Source organism: Octodon degus, unplaced genomic scaffold (assembly GCF_000260255.1).
Source record: "Octodon degus isolate 3935 unplaced genomic scaffold, OctDeg1.0 scaffold00129, whole genome shotgun sequence".
Lineage (NCBI taxonomy): Eukaryota > Metazoa > Chordata > Mammalia > Rodentia > Octodontidae > Octodon > Octodon degus.
This window is the reverse complement of record NW_004524705.1, coordinates 976,894-998,245: the sequence shown is the minus strand read 5'-3', so window position 1 is coordinate 998,245 and position 21,352 is coordinate 976,894. Positions and strand designations below refer to the sequence as shown.

At 44.0% G+C, this 21,352-nt stretch overlaps 1 protein-coding gene across 4 annotated transcripts in view; it reads right to left on the bottom strand.

Annotated features, from left to right (window-relative positions):
* Zfyve16 (zinc finger FYVE-type containing 16) overlaps positions 1–21,352 on the bottom strand; it is a 69,193-nt gene that overhangs the window by 21,179 nt on the left and 26,662 nt on the right. For 3 of the 4 annotated variants that reach the window (XR_002818040.1, XM_023700957.1, XM_004640964.2), the window contains exons 2-6: positions 9,809–9,917; positions 6,963–9,241; positions 5,817–5,913; positions 3,125–3,286; positions 1,588–1,730 (exon numbers count right to left, since the gene is read on the bottom strand). Coding sequence is in view for 3 of the 4 variants with exons in the window: in XM_023700957.1 (XP_023556725.1) it covers positions 1,588–1,730; positions 3,125–3,286; positions 5,817–5,913; positions 6,963–9,241; positions 9,809–9,878 (2,751 nt within the window). In the remaining variant the exon portion in view is untranslated. Of the gene's footprint in view, positions 1–1,587; positions 1,731–3,124; positions 3,287–5,816; positions 5,914–6,962; positions 9,242–9,808; positions 9,918–19,491; positions 19,509–21,352 lie in introns of those variants that run through there. The other variant, XM_023700956.1, reaches the window with a different exon arrangement.

Sequence of the window (21,352 nt, the reverse complement as noted above, 5' to 3'; positions counted from 1 at the left end):
GGGGCAAGCAGAGGCAGACACATGGCATGGCAGCCGCCCCTGCAGTATTTGACCTGCCAAGCCAGCTGCAATCCAGCTGCTCTTTTGACTAGCCAGTAACAATTCTAAATGAAAACACTCATGAGCTCGTGTTTACCTGCCTGCTTAGAGGTGGCATGCTGTTGACTGTGAGTAGGAGCTAGGCAAGGAGCACACTAACTTAAGAATACCTACTCACCAGTGTCATACACAGTGCCTCTTCTATGTAAACCTAGCACGTCTGCACAAATGCAAGCATCACTATACCCATCAGATAGTTTCCTGAAACGTCTGAAAAACACCACCTTGTCATGAGCTTAAGTTACTAAACCTTAGTTACAGTTCTCTACAGCAGTGGTTCTCAAAATGCAATCCAGAGATCTCTGGGTCCCCAAGATCTTTGCAGGGAACCAACGGACCCTCACATTTCCTCACATAATAAAAACATGCTAGAACCCTAAATGTAGACTCCACCGTGAGCCTCTGCCTTCTACTAGGTCACACACTGAAGAACCTTACAAGGGTTAAGGGTATAGCTCAGTGCTGAAGTGCCTGCCCAGCATGTTTGAGGCCCTGGGTTTAATCCTCAACATCAAAAAAAAAAAAGAAAAGTAATTCGCAAAAACATAAAACAATGCCACTGTTACTATTTTGATTTAAAAATATTTTTTCCTAAAAATATTATTTCTACTGTTATGGATTTTTTTAAAAAAATCTTTTATGTATTTATTTGGTACAGGGTCTTGCTTTGCAGCTTGGACTCATACTAATCCTCCTGCCTCAGCCTCCCCAGTGCTGGGATTATAGGTGTGTACCACCATGCCTGGTCTCAGTGGCTGGAATGGCATACCTGGATTCCAGGGCTGGCACGGCATGCAGTATTGGGGACTGAACCCCGATTTTTCCACCTGCCAGGCAGGCACTTAGACCACTGAGCTATCTCCCCAGGATAATGGGTTTAATTTTAATTAAACAATTAATTTTTAATTTTTTCAATTTTAATTTTAAATATACAAGTAATTATCAATAAGTATAATGTACATAATCTTTAGTTCTTGGAGGGCTTCAATATCTTTTTTTAAATGGAAGACAGTATAAGGGAATACTGAGATCAAGAAGTTTGAAAAATCACTGCCTTAAACTAAGATAAAAAGAAAAATGGGGAAATGGAAACAGCATTCACTGCATCAGTGACACAATCCTAGGGGTACTGCTGCAAAGTCACGTCGCGGCACATGAATTTCCCAGCACCTACAAAGGTTGTGTTTACACTGTGCTGGGGTCTGCTGAGTATGCAGTAGCTTTACATCTGCACGGCCCAATTACAAAACACTAGCAAGCATTTGACTTGGAAAAATGGTGCCAGTGGACTTTCTGTGGAGGGTGGCCGCGACCCCTTCACGCAGTAGTAACCAGCACAATATCTACAAAGCACAATGCAAGGTCTGTCTGTCTGTACGTTTTTTCCATCAGGAGACCCACAGTAGCCAGAATACAGGCACACTAACAGTCACATGGATTGTCTACACGGTGATTTTATTTCTCTAATGAGTGTCCTCTGTTCCCTACCATGGGCACATCCGGAAAAGGAGGACTACAGTCTTCAGAGCACCGTTTATTTCCACACGACAGTTTTGTTGTATCTGCAACTTCACCATTAGGCAGGATACCATCTGCAAACCACACTCTCTTCTGCTCTCTGGAGCCTGGTCCTAGAATCAGGGGACAGTAAATCACTTCAGTCTGGCGCACTGCAATGACGTGGTGCCAAGTGGCCAAGAAATGTGCACAGGAGCATCCGGCTATCCAGCGGCAAGGCCTGCACCCTCGGCCACCATGGCCTAGAGAAGAGGGTTTTCGGGACCTGCCACAGTGAGAAGAGGCCTCTTCTAGGAACCGTATACACAGGAGCATGACGGCTAGGCACGGGCTGGGATCCCTCCCACCAACAGCAGGGTGCAGAAGCCACACCTGAAGACCAGGGACTTGGAGGCCGAGTCGGGACTAAGGATTGGAGGCCGAGTAAAAGGCAGAGTGTTGAAAAGTAGAGATCAGAACACAGCAGATGACAGAGAAAGACCAAAAAAGGAAACAGGATCACTTCACATTCAAGATGTGATTTATTTATCAGAGAAATAAAACACATTTTGTTCTTATAATGTGGGTGCAAAACTTCGCACAATTTCATAAGGTATCTTTCTTGAATTTATAACAACTTCATTAATTTAGGTTGTTGATACATTTTTAGACACAAATTCATTCACCTTTACAACTATGATATACAACCATGTATGGTGAACTCATTTCAGTTACAATGAAAAATAGGTACTAAGTGATAAAGTCCAAACTAATGCCAGAGGACCCAAATCTGACTGTAGTTGACATTTATCATTATTTTCTAGCACATGACAGTCTTCAGTCACCCAATAATGTTTAAGTGAGATTCATTTACTCTAAATTAGCAGCAGGTGTTTTTTTAAAAAACTATCATACAACTCAAAGATTTAAAAGTATCTAGATTCAAAGCACATTTTACTATTGTGGTAAAATAAATTTAAAATAACTCAATAAAAAACTGAAAGAAATGAAACAAGCTTTCAACGCTCAGGAGGCACACTGTCTCTAAGCGCCCAGCACCTTCTGCACGCTGCTCCTGGGTGGGCTGAGCTGGGAGGGCGGCTCCCAGCACTGCACCTGCCACTGGCTGGGGTCAGGCCCAGCCCACCAGCAGGCGCAGCAGGGCACAGGCACTCCTAGCACCGCCCACGACACCTTCCCGCCTTCATCCTAAGCCCTGCTTGATCCCAGCCTTGAGACACCCCAACTCCTGCCTTCCGGCCTGAGTGTCAAGCATCTCCTGAGTACGTGGGTCCACGCTCGGGAGTCCTGCCCTCTGGCCTGGCTCTCCACCCCAGGGACGGTGCTGCTTCTCTGGCGCTCGTCTCTGGCACACCTGAGCATGTTCTTTGCTCCTCTCGCCTCCGACACACACACGTACCAATTCCTGGCACCAAGTCCCTCCTGTGACTGAGTCTGTTTTCTCTGTCCTGCCTGGTCCCTAATGCCAGCCGATTCCCATGGGCATGTATTATCTGCCTGCTGTTACCTTCAACGCTTGGCTGTTTCAGTGCTGAGGTGGGCAAAGCTGTAGGTGAAGGCACACTGGTTGGCTGGGTCTCCTGAACAGGCGGGGTGGTGCCACCGTCCCCAGGATGATGAGTCTGAGGGCCTGAGCCAGTGGGACTCATCATCCTTTCAAAGGCCTGAGCTAGATAGGGAAAAGAACAGTGTGAGAATCTCAGCCGGATTTGAAGTTCAAAGTAAACTCTCACAAATATTTTATCTTTTAAGTTGTACAGATAAAGAAACCAGAAGCAGCATGAGGCACAGACACTGTCGGAGTGACCAGCACTGCTCTGGACAGCAGCTGGCAGTGCTGGCTCTGACAGCCACTGCCATGTCATTTCCACAGCACACGCGGCATGCTGTCCAGGCCACTATAGAACAGGACCCTGTTTTGCGCGACTGCTTCTGCTGTGGACCCTGAAGGTCTGTTTCCTGCACCGTGCAGAGTAACTCTTTCAGACACAAACCACTGTCTTGTGGCTGCTTAGTTTAAAATAATGGGACTGAGACCGCGGCTCAGAGGTAGGGCAATGGTCTAGTGTGCAGATGCACCAGCACTGAAAAAAAAAGAGAAGAAAATTCTTGAAGGGCTTCCTAAGGGAAGTGAAAGTTGTTAAAATGGTCCATGAGCCCAACTGAATCAGCCCCTCTGCCTTCTGCTCCTTCCTGATCACTGCTTGCTAGGGCCTGGTGAAGCGTGCTTGCTGTCCAGCCAGAGGGCGCTCCTCCTGCAGGTCCGTGCATAGCTTTCTCCACCTTCGCGCTTCCTGTGCGGCTCTGTACTGCCTGCCTTCCTGCCACACGCCTGATGCCAGCCTCTGCAGTTTAAGCTTCACCAAGGGCAATAGCACCATCTGAGAGTCTCTCACCCACCAACCCCACAGAACAGGGCAGCCTCTCTTGGCTAGGGAGCTCCCTGCCACACTCCCCATGGTGCAAGCCAGTAACAGCTCAAGTAGGGACAGGCTCACATTGGCCAAGGGGACCCAAATGTCTTGTGCTGTAGGTACCAAAGACGTCGCTGACTCACCCCAAATCTACCTAGCAGTATGCACATGCATTCCTCCTTGAAGCTCACACAATCTCAGAACTGTCTCATTAGCCATGCTCTACACAAACAATCCTGCCTGCTGTGCCTTCACGAACAGCGTCACATAGCCTTTGAATCATCCCTTTCTTCTCAGCAGACAACATTACTTGGTCACTTCTTCCATTTTCAACCAGCATAAACTACAAACATTTCCAGAAATGAAACTCTAGCCTATCAAAATAGAATAAACAATTACTACAACTAAACTCATTTTACTTAATAAGCGAAAGTAACCTATCCTGAATCTCTTTAATGACGATGTCCTCTCCCCTCTTGGACACTATAGTCAGGATTTTTTTTTTTTTTTGCTTCCTCAAATGCCTTCAGGGCACTTGTGGCCAGCGGGAGAGTTGTGAGGTTTGAACTCCAGCAACCTGAGGCTGACAGCTTTGTGGAAGCAGCCACTTAAAGGGCTGAGCTAGGGCCAGGCCCCCCAGGATATGTCTTAATGCTCTTCTAAAAGTCTGATCTGTCAACTCCAATAATACATGACATCTCTATGTTCATTATTTTAAGTGGGGGAGACGGTTATCTGGGCGCTGGCTCCAAAACGCCTGAATCCATGCAGATCACCGCGAGCACAGCAGCAGTTCCCGCTGAGCCTACTGACCAGTGCAAAGCCAGACAGCTTCGGGAAGCACTGCACCTAGCCTGCTTCCTGAGCAGCGCTGGCACAACCACAAAGAGCTCTACACTCTGCCATCTTCCGGAGCACACCCACACCAGGGAGGAAAGCAGGTCATTTCGGGCTAGCGGACTCACACCAGAGGTTCTTGGAGAACTGATGAAAATATTTATTTTCATTCAGAAGGAAAACGTTATTAGTGTGAATGTGTCCTGCTGACTAGCGGGAAAGTGCCAAGCAAATAATGCACAGGGCGGGTTACAGAAGAGAAGGCAACATAATGCTTTCAATCGATCTTAGAAAACACAAAAAGTACTTAAAAGAATGTATTGGGGGAAACGCAACATCACACATACACACAGCCTATGAGAACGCAGAGACTCCAGGACTACAGGCTGATAACGCAAGTTAGCTGGGGGCCGGGAACATGATGGGAAGCGACACAGAACACTAACAGTGTGAAGGGACACAGGAAACAGACATGCACTGAGGCGGTGTCCCGTGAGCTCAGAGTCAGACAACTACACCTGATCTTCTCTCGTGCTAGTTTACTTCCATAGGTGGAACCATCACCTCTTGTGCCTTTAATCTACACCACGGAGTAGTGTGTGGGTGGGTACTTCATAAACGTGTAGCCCATGATGCTGATGGTGATGAGGACAATAATGACGACAAAAACAAACAGGCAGACGAGATGCGGCAGGGAGGACTTGGTACCTGTTAAAGGTAATGAACTGCCACTCCAGAAACTGAATGCTTCCTCTGCAGACTGGTAGTGTTAATTGTGAGAGTGGAACAAAAAGAAGAGAAACCAAGCCTTGGAAGTCCCACCTAAGCCAGATAAGTCAACACTAGGTCCTTGCCTTGAGGAAATAGAGAAGTTCATCTTCGTCACAATCTGGTCGTTTGCAAGACATATTCAAATACTGGATGAAAACAGGCCAAGTGAATACCCACCTTTGCTAATAGTCTCATAGCAGATCACACACACTCTGGCTTCCTTCTCTAAATAGGGCAGCTTACACTTCCTGTTACAACAGACACCACAGAATACCTGTAAAGAGCAGAACACCATTTGTATCTGTGTCAAGCGCACGACTTAGAACAATACTAGTAACGCCAACCCTAACTAACTGAAGCCCCTTTTCTCTGCAATTTGCAGTAGTGCCTCAGTTGATGAACACTTTAATTTGTAAATAATTTTGTTTGCAAAAAGAAGCATTTAGAAAAATAGTTTTTAATCTGCAAACTCTTTATCAGGTAACAAACATGACTGCAGCCATCTTTCGCACACAAACACAAATGTGGCCATCTTTTCCAAAATCATGGCACAAATTAAGCTTATCAGTGGAGGTACCAGTGTATTTTCCTAATCACCATAAGTGAAATTCCAAAATGATTTTCACTTAAATGTGACTCTGTGACTTATAACCATATCTCTGATAATAATTTTTTAAAAATTCTGTCCATTAAAAAGAGAAAAAAACTTCCAGTCTGTAAGTTTGATAATGTAAAGTTTTCTATAGTTTTTATTTAAACCTTTTATGAGTATTATTTTGCTAAAGATGAGAATGAGCTTAACCGACATACTAGCAAAAAATGCTTGAATACAGAGGGCACCCTCAAGTTTACAGACAACCTCGACCTCCACTGACTGTTGGAAGGCAGTCGGCCAGGGGGAGGCGGGTGTCCAAGCCTGAACCCACATAGGGGCAGCATTCATGTCAGCCATGCCAATATGACAGAGTGAGGATAGCATTCTAGATTTCACAAAACATAATAGTAAGCATTCCTCACTTTCTAGCACGTAACAAATACCCATGATAATATAACATTTGCCCAACTATCAAATAACCTGTGAAGTGGTAGTGCTGTACTGACTTCCAGGATGACTACGAGGTGAAAAACGATGATTTTAAACACAGTTATGTCATCTTCTGTTCATCAGTCTTTCTTGTCACTAGATTTCATTAAAAATGCCTCGAAGACTAAAGAGTTGGGCTGGGAATGTACCCCAGTAGTACAGAGCTTTTCTACTATGTGTGAGGCCCTAGGTCTGACCCCCAGCACCAAAAATAAAAGATAACGATTTTTAAAACTCACTTTCCCACATGCTCGGCAGTGATGTCGCCTTTTTGTAAAAGTAAATTTGACTTGGCAATTCATACAGTTTGGAGCTTCTGAATCAGGAACCCAAGTAGGTTGTTTCTGGCCCAAAACCAAGCCTTCTTTGCAAGTGTTTTCAGGCAGAGAATCTTCACTTGGAATTAAAAAACTGGACCCACTTTCAAAGTTGCTTTCTAAATCAATGTAGTTAGAGTTGAAGCTGGCCTGAGCATCCCTTGCAGGGTCGGCAGGACACAGGGTTGGCATAATGGCATTTCCCAGGCTGGGCTCACCTTCTGGCACGGCAGGAGCACCTGGCTTATTACTCAGTTCCTTTGACACCCTTGCTCGTGGCGCAAGGCTACTGAATTGCTTAGGTCTTGCGCCTCCAACATGCGCAGACTGGCTGCTAACATCACAGACCGGTAGCTCATTTGTCGTCTCAGACTTGCTGGTAAGTTCAATGGGAATTTTGCTTTTTTCTGGTATAGAAAGGGCCATTTCTGTTGTATTCTGTTTATCAACTGTTTCACAAATCACATTAATACTATCACTTCCTCCAGTGGCTCCTGCTTCAGCACTGAAATAAATATCACTGACAGTTCCATCACCGAGGCCTTTCAGGTCTATCGGATTCATCTGAGATTTTGATTCATTTACATTTTCTTCAAAAGATGTTAGGTTAGAGGTCTGAAGGTACTGCTCTGTCAAGAAGGCATCGAGCTCAGCATCACTAATGAGTGTGCTGCTCTTCATCCCTTCATCAATATTGAAGTAGTCTAAGTCATGGCCATCCAGGTCACTGCCTGAGAAAGTGAGACCAGCACAACTGGCAGGACAGCCTGGGGTACCCGTCCCTCGGGGTTCCAGCTGAGGTTCTGCAGATGTAGAGGAATGGTTGGGACCAAGGCCACTCAAAGCTACAGGTCTGACTCCCATCTGCTCAGATTGTACCTTTCCTTCCCCCCTCTCTTCGTAGACTGGCTGAACAAGTGTATTTTTACATTTTTCCTCTTTTGTAAGATCAGTATGATTGACTGGCTCCCTGTCTAGAACAACACTTTTCTGTGTTTCTTCATGCACCATCCCTGTATCTTGTATATGATCCCTGGGTTCCTGCTGAGGTAAGCAATCACCATGTGCTTTGCTTTCAGTGAATGAGCTGCACAAAGAGCCAGGTACTGGAAGACAGGACAAAGCAGAGGGTACATCTTCACTGGAAACATGTAGAGCTGACAAGGAACTGTGGATTGCATCATTATCTCTGAAGTCTAAATTTCTTGAGTCTTCTTTTGCAGATGGTCTTATCAACACAGGAGTTCTATCTTCCTGATAGGAATAGTCAGGTAATTTGACATCTTCACCTTTTGAGTTTGAATCACTTAGGCACAAACTTTCACTTTTTGGAAGACTTGTACAAGACAAAGCATCTGTGCTGCCTCCTTCTTTTGAACATTCAGCGGCAGCTGCTACTGTCATATCCACTTCATCTTTCACCAAATCTACTTTTGGTTTCACCAAACAGTCATCATCTTTTAATAATTCACAAGGCAAGCTCTCGTGTTGTAGGTTATCTTTGGTATCATAAATTCTGGAACTCTGCTGAGTCAAAACAGAGGTTATGTTAGAGTCAACAACTGGGTCTAAATGACTAGAGATCTTTTCATCCTTTAAATTTTCTGTTCCACCATATTTATAAGAGTCTGAAAGTATCGCATCTACTTTTATACCCAATTCTTTGGTACCAATTTCTCTATTCTCTAGCTTAGAGCTGACATCATTCTGCTCTTCTGTGACAGGACCACTCCCGTGGTCTGCTGGTGGGACAGAGACAGTATCCGAAACTGCAGAGGAATCCAATCCAGTCAAAGAGTCTGAACTACATGTGAAGTCATCTGGCAGTAATTGCTTAATATCTTCTTCGCTATTGGTTGGATGAACCAAGTTACCCATGTCACTTATGAGATCGCAGACCGGCTTACTGCATCGCATATAGGAGGGCTGAGTGTCATCTGAAGCACTACCATCCACGGAAGAAAGGAGATCCAGTCCTGTGACATTTTTCTCATTTTGCAGAGATGTTAGTCCCTCGAGGGCTTTCTCGCTGAGGGAAATCTCATTTGCTTCACAGCACGTTTCTGAGGACGCGGAACTGTGAGCACACTGCCGGTCCTTTGGTAGCAGCGAAGCTGGCTGTGAAGAAGCCAGCTCTGAAGAAACTGCGCACTTGCTGGAATCATATGCATTCTGAACACCTTGGAGATAATCCTGTTCATCTAGGTGAAAACACAGAAATGAAGTTATTCAGGATGCCCAAAGCAAACAAAAATTTTTCAAGATAGCATATTGCTAAGACTTCTAAACTAAATAAACTTTCTTTGGCTTTAAAGTATTGTATTTTCTGCTTTTTACTCTTGCATATAGATGTCATAAAGGGTTAGAAATTCCACTTATCACTCAGTTGCACTATAAATCCAGTCTAAGAAGAGCTGGCAACTGTTTTGTTCTGCTCGTTTCCTTGTCTTTACATGAAGAAAATTATCATCTCTTAAATTCAATTCATGCCATGATTTAAGGTTAGGTTGGTTTGGAGGTCCTTGCTATAGCTAAACTTGTATCTGCAAAGCAACTTATAGTTCCTTGACTTCTACTGTTGGCTCCAGGCTTCTTTCTGTATGAGAATAAACTAATAGGTTATATAACAACACAGGAGGACTTTTTTCAGAAGATGACAATGTGACCAAAACAGAAGTCAAATTTTGCTAACAGCACTCTATACTGGGATAAGTGAATTACAGATATTTAAAAATTCTAGTAGAGACAAAAGAGGAAAAGCAGCAAACCTGGGTTCTGTTCAAAGTCATCAAGGAGTCTGTCCAAGTCACTGACAGCTGCTTTAAAATAACTGTCCATCCTATCTTTAGATTTACTCAGAATTCAATTTTTGAATGTCTGGAAAACAAAAAGTATATTTTGCTTAGTTCTCTAAAATATATTATGCCATCTTTTGCATGCTAGGAAACATAGGAAATAGAAAAAATCATATTTAACAGCACTTCTTTGAGCAGCCTACAATTTAGGCAGAAGACCTCTATCTGTGGAAAACAATAATAACACTTCCATGTGTAAGTATTATAAATTTCAAAGCACTTATATAAATAATTCATGGATCAAAGAATTCACAATGAAAAGCTGAAAATACTTATAAATACCACGTCAAGTAATACAAAGCATACTGCATACAAATAAAGATACTACACAGAACACTAAAAGTTTTATGAAAAGCCAAATAAAGTGCATGAATCTTTTGCCAGAGACCCTGGGCAGAAATTTCTCGGTGATTAACGGGGCAAATCAAAAGGACAAAGAGGCCAGGTTTAATGGACTCTCACTTACTTGACAGGACAGCTGAACATCAAACTAGCAAAAATCACAAAAAAGCTGAAATCAAACTGATTTTTAAAAGACTCAAACTCTACACCAGAAAGCTGAAGAGTCCAAGGTGGAAGACAGAGAGTCGGCGCTAGAAGCCAAGAGATGACATCAGAGCTCACAGCGGAGGAAATGGAACCCTCTGTCTTTCCTCATTTCCTTTTTATATCTTCACAGGGTGGGGAATTGCTGAGCCAATGTAATTAAACTACTAAGCTTCTCAAGTTGATAGAATCAGTATCTGTATATTCAAAATAGGATAGATATACAGCTATATTCTCTTAATTCAATGAATAGAAAGGTTTGTTCTAATAGTGTTTGTAAACAGGATATCATGTCTGCATCTTCTACAATGAATAACCACTAAGACAACAATATGCAATGTATTAATTATTGAAACTGTCCTACTGATCAGATTTGAAACTGTCTCATTGTTATTTGTTTCTCAATAAAATTATTGAAAAAAAAAGTAGGGGGGCCAGGGAGATGGCTCAGTGGAATAAGCGCTTCCCTGGCAAGCGCAAGGGCCTGAGTTCAATCCCCAGTTCTGGAAAAAAAAAAAAAAAGTTGACAGAATCAACCACTACAGTCTACCTCAGTCAACATGACAACCAGACATATTTCTTTAAACCAGTCTCCAGATACAATGACATGCATATAATCGCTTCTAACATGTTATTACTATCCGGCAAACCAACAGAAATACACTAATTCCCTTAGCAAAATAGAAGGTAAATTGTCTTTATTTGACGCTTATACTTAATCATTTCATAATGTCAACATTAACTCAGGTTTAATAATCCTTAAGAACAGACATTAAGTCTATTAATATTGTATTAGAAACATAGGGGAAAAATAGTACAATATTTTATTCATTTTTGGATACAAGGTCTTGCTACACAGTGATCTACCTGCCTCAGCCTCTCCAGCACTGGGATTACAGGCATGTGCTGGCATGGCATGACCAGGGCTGGCATGGCATGCAGTACCAGGAATCAAACTCAGGACCCAGCACTTGCCAGGAAGGTGCTTATGCTGCCAAGCTATGTCCTCAGCCCAGATGGTACAATTTTAATCCTCTTTTCTGTAGCTGATCACATGGTCATAACGTATTTAGCATTACCTTCTTCAGGGCCAGCAAGATAGCTCAGCGGATCAAGCACCTGCTTAGGCAAGCACAGGGACCAGGATTTGATCCCAGGCACCACATGCAGCACCAGCCTGCCCCCAGGTGTGGAGGCACATGCCTGTAATCCCAGCACTGAGAAGGCTGAAAACAGGATGATCACTACAAGTCTGAGCTGCATAGTGAGACTCTGTACCAAATACATTAAAAAAAAAAGAAAGAAAGAAAGAAAAGAAAAGAATGAACTAGGGCTTGTGAGATGGCTCAGTGGTCTAAAGTAACTACTTAGAACAAGCTTAGCAAAGCCCAGGGACCACGGTGCAATCCCCCAGCCCCACATGCCAGCCAGTCAGCCCCCTGGTGGGCTGAGCTGCCCCCCCCCACATAAATAAATAAAATTAAAAAAAAAAAAAAAAGAATGAACTACCTTCTTCTACCACCCATTCTGTATTCCCTTGTCTGTCAGCAAGCACTCTGGAAGGTCTTGGTTCATTTCCTGGTGGAGTGACCCATTCCTCCATTCCTGAAGGCACCGGACCATTTGTCATTGTGCTTCTATTAGGTTGTTGTACTTTCTCATTAACTTTATTTTATTTATTTATTTATTGGTGGAACTGGAAATTGAACTCAGGCCCCTGCACTTGCCAAGGAAGCGCTTATTCCACAGAGCCATCTCCCCAGCCCCCATTGACTTTTTTATTTTATTTTATTTTTTTGGGTGGAACCAGGGATTGAACTCAGGCCCCTGCGCTTGCCAGGGAAGCGCTTATCCCACTGAGCCATCTCCCCGGCTCCCACTGACTTTAATAACAAGGTGTGGCAATACTAAGAGAGGCCTAAGGGATCTCCTGCACCCTATGCATATTCTTCCTTTCCTCTGTTGGGTAGTAATCCAATTTCCCCTTGATAGTCTGCGTTAGTCACCTCTGACAACACTGTAACTCCCTTCTTAGCTTGTTTCCTCAGATGTATCTAGGCCCCTCCTTCCCCAGAGGGATCTAAGGCCCCTACTCTCACTGGTGGGTCACAATGGTGTTTTGGAACCCCTGGAATCAGTGTCAGTTCAGAATCAGAGTCCAGGAGTCCCCAGAATGTCTGACTATTCCATGGGAACACTGTGGCTAATCAGCCAATGCCATAGGTCTGTGAAAGCCAGATTATTCTGGACACTATTGTGCTTCTGCTATTCATTAAAATCGGGGACCCTGTCTTTGACAATTTAGTGCTGCCACTTTGACCTCTGCTACTCTAGGATCCAATCAAGCCCACAGCCCTTAAACTTCCTAAGTGAGTAATTGTGGTCTCCACAGTAAGGTCTGGCATACTGAGAAGAGCAATGACAGGACTTTTCAGGGATGCTGGTGCTCCCCTCACAAATCTGTTTCTCAAGGTGTTAGTGAAGGGTACATTTTCTGGATCATTCCAATGTGGAGGATTAGGCTTAATGTGACAGACCCACTCTAGCATCCCCATTTCCCTTAGCCTCTGAATCCCCTCATCAATAGTAAACGATGAAAAAGCAAGCATCTTTAATTCCTTCACAATGGGCCATCTTTTGACTTCTGCCAACCAGCCAAATAAACTATTAAAACCTTTCTTTACTCCACGAGCTGCAACATTAAATTCGGAATCCCTACTTAATGAGCCCATATCAATGAACTCAGCCTGGTCCAGGTGTATGCTTTTGCTACCATTACTCATAAAATCCATTCCTATGCTTATAAGAGTTAGAAAACCCAAGAAGATCTTTGGGAGAATAACGGATCTCCTCATGGATCACGTCATTCATATACCTCCCCCTTAGGAATCTTATGCAATTTAAGCTTTGTTATGGGCCTACAGGCAAAAATGGGTGGTGAGGATGGGTCCTGAGGAGTCTCAGCATTATCCCAGCTGTTCAACATAGGATTAGGTTCTCCAGATATATGAGGAGACAGTAACACTGCAGGACTACAGGAGGTGAAGGTGATGATGTCTCTGCCACAGTGCATGGGAAAATATCTTCCTCTGGGAAAATAATCTCACCAACATCTAGGAACTCAACATCCTCAGCCTCCTCAGGATCCTCCCACACATCTCCATCCAGTTCATGGGATCCCATTCTTTTCCCATCAGCATCTTCACTGTTGCTTCAGATATCCTTCCAGGCTGTGCATCGAATTTAGGTTGCAGTTCAGCCAATCAAAATACGAGGAACTGTATTTGGGTTTTTGCAAGCTCAGCCTTGTGGCTACAAGAGCAGATTTTCTTTCAGGACACACTTAGAAACTTCTGAATTTCTTATTTTTGTCTGGAGATGGAAACTAGAATCATTGACCTTCTTATTTTCCTTCACAAGTTTGTCCAGTGAGGCTAAGACCAACCAGCCAGCATCATTGTATTTCCTACTCTGCCAAAGAAATTCAAAATTTCCATGTACAGAATCACTAAATTCCTGACATCTCACAAGTGGTGAATTAGGATAATCAAATGGATCTACATGACATATTAATTTAAATAGCTCACACCAAGGAGTATCAGTATACTCCACAGGATCAGGAGACCATGGTGTCTTTACATCTCATCAAATCATGAAGCGAATTCGAGGAGCCCCCTAAAACTATTTTTAAAATGCCATAATTACATTGTTTCTCTAGAGCCACTCCCAGTACCAAAATGTGTACAAATCAGGGTTTTACTAGCAGAATAGACATAACACAAGATGTACAAATGTATAAGAAACTACAAGATGGGTTTATGATGGTCAGCTGCAGAGTCGGATGAGGAAGTGTGCAGAGAGCGAGTGCACACTGGAGCCTGGAATCAGTCCAAAGTCTAGAGCTCACTGCAGTGTTCCGTGCAAGTCTGCGTCAGAAGGCCGATGGGTCTGTGATGGAAGGCTGAGGAGTCTACACTGGAAAGTTGAAGGGTCAAAGGCGGAAGCCCAAGAGTCTGCAGTAGAAGCCAGGAGATGACATCCAAGACCAGAGTGCCTCCGAAGAAAATGGACCCCTCTGTCCTTCCTCATTTCCTTTTTCTATCCTTTAGGTGATGAGCCACCCTGGAGTGGTTCCTCTGCACCCTGGGTGTGGAGCTACTGAGCCAATTCAGTTAAGCCTCTAAACTTCCCAAGTTGACACAATCTATCAAACATTACACTGCATGTCTGCAGGAAATTCAAGCACAGACACGTTAAATAAGCTAAAAGGAAAATAACTGGTTATAGTAATCCAGAAGTTGGAAAATTCCACAGCACAGCTCTTCATTCTGGGAAATGGAAATGACTAGGGTGGAAGAGAGACTTTAAATATAGGTTAAAGAAATCTGACAGACTTAGGAGAGAATTGAGCCAACTGCGAGACTTTCTGAAGAAAGTTCCAACAATGAAGAGATACAAACAAGACAGCTAAGAGAGGGGCAAAAGAATGGGAACGGTGTCCCACAAGAAGAAAAGAAAGTGGAACAACTTTATTTGAAAGATCACACAGATTTTCCAAAACTTATGAAAATTTCAACACAGTGAACACATTATACCAAGCAATAGAAACAAAGAAATGCAGGGCCAGGAGGTGGCTCAGTAGAATAAGCATTTCACTGGCCTGAGTTCAATCCTCAGTTCCGCAAAAAAATAAAATAAAATAAAATAAAATAAAATAAAATAAAATAAGGACACAAAGAAACGCACACGGAGGTGCATTACAGTGAAGCTATGGGGCCCCAGACAAAGAGCAGGAAGTGAGAAAAAGGAATCTCTGGTCCGCAGAAAGCAGGACAGTGTAGTCAGCAACCTTGCACCAGCGGGCACACCGGAGGGGTACCGGGGCAGCAAGACACAGCACCCTCACTCAGCAGAGTCCAGTTCTCTATTTACACTGAACTGTGGCCATGACACACATGGCAGAGTGGCTAAGACACATGAAGGACAGCATAAAACACACCAGGCAGCAAAAGGAAGAGTCAATATAGGGAGCAGAAGAAAACTTCAAAGACTATTCTTAGAGGAAAAAAGGAATGAACAGCAAAGCAAGACTCCAGAAGCAGACCTACACAAGTAAGGCCCACTTCTCTTTCCCAAAGATCCTAAGGCATTTTAATGAATGGTCTCTTCAACACAAAGTATTGCAAAAATCTGGCATCCTTATGCAAAAATACAAACCTTGATACAGACTTTATATACCAGTGAACTCAAAATGGCTAAGAGACTTAAACACAAAACGCCCTTAAAAAGTTTCATACATAACTGTCAAAACAAAACACCAGGGGCTGGTGAGATATATCACTCAACAGACTAAAGTGTCTGCTTAGGCAAACTTAGGCAGCGCAGGGACTGTGGTTGGGTCTCTGGCACCACATGCCAAGTCAGCCCTGCCCCCAGGGCAAGCTGAGCCAGCCACAGAGTCTGGGAGCAGTGGCACATGCCTGTAATCCCAGCACTGGGAGGCTGAAAAACAGGAGGTTCACTATGAGTCTGAGCTGCGTAGTGAGACCCTGTAACAACCAAATACATTTAAAAAAAAAGAGCAACCAAAAACCAAAAGCCAACTGCCTAAAGATGTAAGCAAGCAAAATGTCCTTCAGTAGGTATACGGCTAAACACGTCATGGTACATCCATACAACTGAGTATTATTAGTAAAACCAAGAAACACGCTGTCCAGCCACTGAAAGACAGGTAACTTTTATACACACATTGCTCAGAGAAAGAACTTATAAACTATATGAATATTATTACATAACATTCTAGAAAAAGTAAAATTATAGAGACAGAAAGTTGGACATGGTGGTATATGTTATAGTTTGTGTCTAGGTGTTCCCCCAAAGCCTCATGCAGTCTTGGGGCAGCTTCTAGAGTTTGTGATTAATTCATGATTCACTGCTGGGATTATGGGTGTGAGTGCTATATCCATGGAGAGCCTGAATGCAATATAAGGAAGGGAGAGAGGCTTGCTTCTGCTCCTATTAGGCCACCACCACTGCTCCTGCCTTTTTGGTCTTGCTGTTTTCCGCTATGCCTTGGAGCCAGCTGAGTATGGACTGAAACCTCCACTAACTGTGAGCTAAATAAACATTTCCTGCCTTAATTTTGGGCATTGGGTATTCTGTCCCAGCAAAAAGAGAAAAGTAGCCAGGACAGTATGCACATGTAATCTACTCACTTAGGAGACTGAGGCATAGTTCAAGGTCAGCTTGTATTGCATAGCAAAACCTTTCTCCAAAGTATGCAAAAACAAAAATATCCAGGCCTGCCATGATGGCCCCGCTCCCAGAGTGTGCCAATGGCAAGTGAAACTGGGTGTGGTGGCACACATCTGTAAACCCAGCTCTTGGGAGGCTGTAAACAGGCGGATTACGACAAGTTTGACCTAGTAGTGAAACCCTAAACATCCTGTAGACCTTTCCCTAAAATACAAAAACAAAAATAAAACTACAGAAATGACAGAGATAGTAATGACACTTGTATTATTAGTGGTCTGCAGCTGGGGTAGGCTGAATAAATGAAGTACAGTAGATGGTGTAATGCAGTAAAGCTATTCTGTATGACTTTGGCATGGCAGGGCACACCCACAGTTCCAGTACTCTGGGAAGCAGATGCAGGACTCAGATTTGAATCCCGCCAGGTCACAGTGACTGAGTAGAACCCCGTGTACAGCTCATATCTAGATGTTTCCCCAAAGCCTGTGTGCTTAGAGGTGGGGACTCTGGGAGGCAGGTGGATCTAAGTGTGTGTGATAACTGATACATTGTGTCAACTTGGCTGAATGAATCAGGCAATTCCAGATGTCGCCCCCCCCCCCCCACCAAGTGGGCAGAGCTCAACCTGGGGCACCACTCGTTCCACCTGGGGGTGCTACTGGGCTGGCACTGGGGTGCAACTAGTTCCATTCTAGAGCTTAATTTGGCCCGCCCTGAGGGGGCGCATGATTGGCTCCACCCTAGGGCCACAGGCCACCCCAGAGTGACTCAGTACGGAAAGTGTATATAAAGGAGTTAAGGAAGGCTTCCTGGCCACCCTGCCCCGTTTTTGTGGAGAAGTCCCAGTCTTGGGAGGAGCTGGATCCTGCAGCTGCACCACTTCTTCACAGGGTAGCACCAGTTTTGGAGGTCAGCGGAGAAGGAAGAGAGAGGCTTGGTGCACGCCGCAGCTGCTGCTCCTCTGCTCTTCCTTGTTTTCTGCCACCATGAACTGCTATCGATAGTGCAGTATGAACTGAAACCTCCACAAACTGTGAGCTACATAAATCTTGCTGCCTTCATTTTGAGTACTGGGTATTTGTCCCAGCAATGAGTAAAAGGTAACTAAGATAGTGTGTGATATGGGGATCAGTGGTGCGTGATAAACAAATTAGTTAAGCATAAATGTGGGTAATGGGGGCTGGGAAGATAGCTCAGTAAAATAAGCGCTTGCCTGGCAAGTGCAAGGGCCTGAGTTTAATCCCTGGTACCACACCCCCCCCAAAAATTAAAATTAAATAAATAAATAAATATATGTGGATAATGGGAAGGCTCACCTTGGGTGCGGATAGTACCACCTAAAAGACTTGTGGCCTGGGAGGGATAAAAAGGCATTAACTTACATCTGGCTTAATATGGATACTAATGTCCACATAGAAAAATCTATCTATCTACCTTTCTGTACCTGTACACATAAGTACAGGTCAGCATAACACATGACTCTTCTTGCTGTCTGCTGACAGAGCCTAGAAGTACTGACATCCCAGCAAAGGAGGCATCTTTGCACCCAAAGTTTAGTTTCTAACACCATTCTCCAACAAAAGGGACCACAGCTCCTCAGAAACAGCTGACTTCCAAATGGGCAGGAATATACAAGTTCAGAGCACTACTACTGCCAGGAAGCAATCAAGTGCATGCCCCACGCCCACTGCATGATGAAGTTGTGTGTCAAAGGGACACAGAGGCCAAATGAAAGAGTTTTCAATAGGGGCCGGGGAGCTAGCTCAAGCACCTGCCTTGCAAGCACAAGATCCTGAGTTCAATCTTTGGTACCACAAAAAAAGAAACAAAGAAACAAAGAGAGTTCCCAAAAGCTAAAGCTAGAATACTTGAGAAACAACAGTAACAAGTATAGTAGTGATGGATTATAGCTCCAAGTATTAAAAAACAGGTGTTCACACTGACATAAAAGGACTGAGTAAGCGGGGAAGAATAGAAATCTCCCATGCCCAAAGTGACACATATCCAAGTAGATTCTTTGTTCTCAATAAAGTAGAACACAAAAGCTGAAAACTTAACAGTCCATAAACCCAACAAATATAACCTCATAGCTAGGTGGCTGAGGTTAACAACAAAAGCATCAAGTTATATTCATGGTATGTACCCCTGAAGTAATGAGAGAATTTATTTTCATTATTATTTTATTTTAAGATTATTACAGTTAGCATGATTTTTTTTTCTGGTACCAGGGATCTAAGTTGGGACCTTGCGCTTGCCAGGCAGGCACTTATGCCATTGAGCTACAGTCCCAGCCCCATCATCATCATCATCATCATTTGGGGTACTAAGGACTGAACCGAGGGCCTCTGCCCCATGCTACATACCCAGACTATTTTTATCTATTTTGCGGTAAGGTCTCCCTAAATTCCTAAATTGCTCAGACTGGGCTCAAACTTGTAACCCTCTTGCCTCAGGCTCCCAGAGTGCTAAGATGACAGACATGTGCCACCATGCCTGGCTGAGAGGTGTTATCTCTGTTGTCATCCCTCCCTAAAACACCTCAGTCTAACTATGAGACAAATCCTGATTGACAGTCTACAAAATACCTGATCAAAACTGTCGAAGTCATCAAGAGCACAGATTGCCTGAGAAACTGTCCAACCAGCGATGCCTAAAGGAAATGCTGCTTGATGCAATGTGGCACCCTGGAGCAGCGTGTGCCTCTGGGAGCAGGGGAGACATTCGGGGGGAAATGGAGGAAATGTGAACAAAGCACACACTTTAGTTGATACTAATGGAATGGAGATATCGGTGCATACCTGGAACGTAGACACTGAGGGGGACTGAGGCAGGAAGTTCACAGGTCCTGCCTGGGCAATTTAGTGAGACCTTATCTCGAAATAAGAATAAGGGCTGGAAGTATAGCTCAGTGGTAGAGTGCTCTTGGGTTTGACACGCTCCATCCTGTACAAGGAAAATGAACACTGGTTCACTAACCATGACAAATGTACCATAGCAATGTAAAGTGTTAAAAATAATCCAAAGGTGAGTGTTAAGAAACTCTGTATTATCTTTACCATAATTCTGTCAACCTAGAACTAGTCTAAAATTAAATAATGTAGTAAAGGTGTTAGAAAATAAAGCTGAGTCTCAGCATATAAAAAAGGTTGGGGAAAAAAAGGTTGAGAAAATATCCTTGAAAGTAGAAAAAGGAGTGAAAAGTAGGGCGTGATTAGACAATTAGGGAATACAATGACACCATGAGATCTGATATTCAAATAGGAGGTCCAGAAAGGAGGGGAGGGAGACATTACACAAATGAGCTCCCAATTGAAGGAAATGGTCTCAGGAGACAGGCCCACATCCTTGAGCAGCATCCCAGGGGCTGACAGAGCTCAAGAGATGCTGCAGCGTGTATCTTCACCTTTCTCATCTTCAACACTCTGGGCAGCATCTCCATGTTTTTGTTTTTTGTTTTTTTCACTAAAGCGCTGTACTAGAGGGTGACTCCTGCCGCTTTATGGGAGTCACTTATTCCCTGTGCACTGACCTCCCAGAATGGCCCTCTCACCCAAAATATATGCTGGTATTTTTTTTTTTTTTTTGGAGGCCCAAAGATGCCTTTAGGGCATTTCTGGTTTGCCCACCTGGGTTCGAACCACAGAAGCTTCAGCTTGAGGACTTTGTTTAAGCAATCACTTAAACAACTGAGTTATTGGGCAGGCCCCCAAAATGGTAGAAGGTATTTTCCCCCCATAATATATGCTGCATGAGGAGCAGATCTTGCACTTTTGTTCACTCATGTTCAAAATGTCTTGACCAGTGCCTGGACATAAGCTGTGATTAATGTACACTTGATGAATCAACACAAAAGCTTTTAGGAAGAAATAACAGAACACAACCAAGGGGCTGATTATGCTGTCATTAGACTTCTCAACATAACATTATTCCTAAATCTACAATAAATGCATGTCATACCTCTAAAACTCTAAATGATTTACAACCTTTACTGCCACATTGGTTGGCTACCATCAACTGTGAGCACTGAACAGAAAATGCTTAGACCCCCAAAAAGCCCAAAACCTTGGCCTCCCATTCAACTTCTCAGCAAGTGTTTGAAACACATGCTCTGCCAACATGAGAGACACACAGAAGAGGAAGAGACAGCAACAGGATTCACAGCAGGTTGTACAACGACGGCACAACTCCATAACAGCACAACTCCACAACATGCAATTCATAAAGATGAAGCAGGTGACAGACCATCTAAGGAAGGATGTGCCAGAACAGATAATCTGATACATCTAAGCCTCCTGAGATTGCATCAATATTCATATAAGGCTTGATACATCAAATAAAGATTGTGACGATACGTAAGAAGATACAAAGTAGAGACCCAGTCCTAGCCCAGGTCTGGTGAGTGTGCGGAGAGCTTCCTCCTACCCTGCGCCGCCGGACCAGTCCCAGCCCAGGCGCAGTGTGGGCTGGACCCTCTCCCACCCCCTTGGGCTGCCTCCCACTACTCCGCAGTACCTCCCCCACCCCGCCCACCGAGTAGGAATTTCTGCCTAGTCCAGGAACCCTCAGACGCAGTCCTAGCCCAGGTCCGGTGAGTGTGTGGGAGAGCTTCCTCTTCCCCCTACTTCACCTTACCCCCTCCAGGCACAGCTCAGGCCTGGC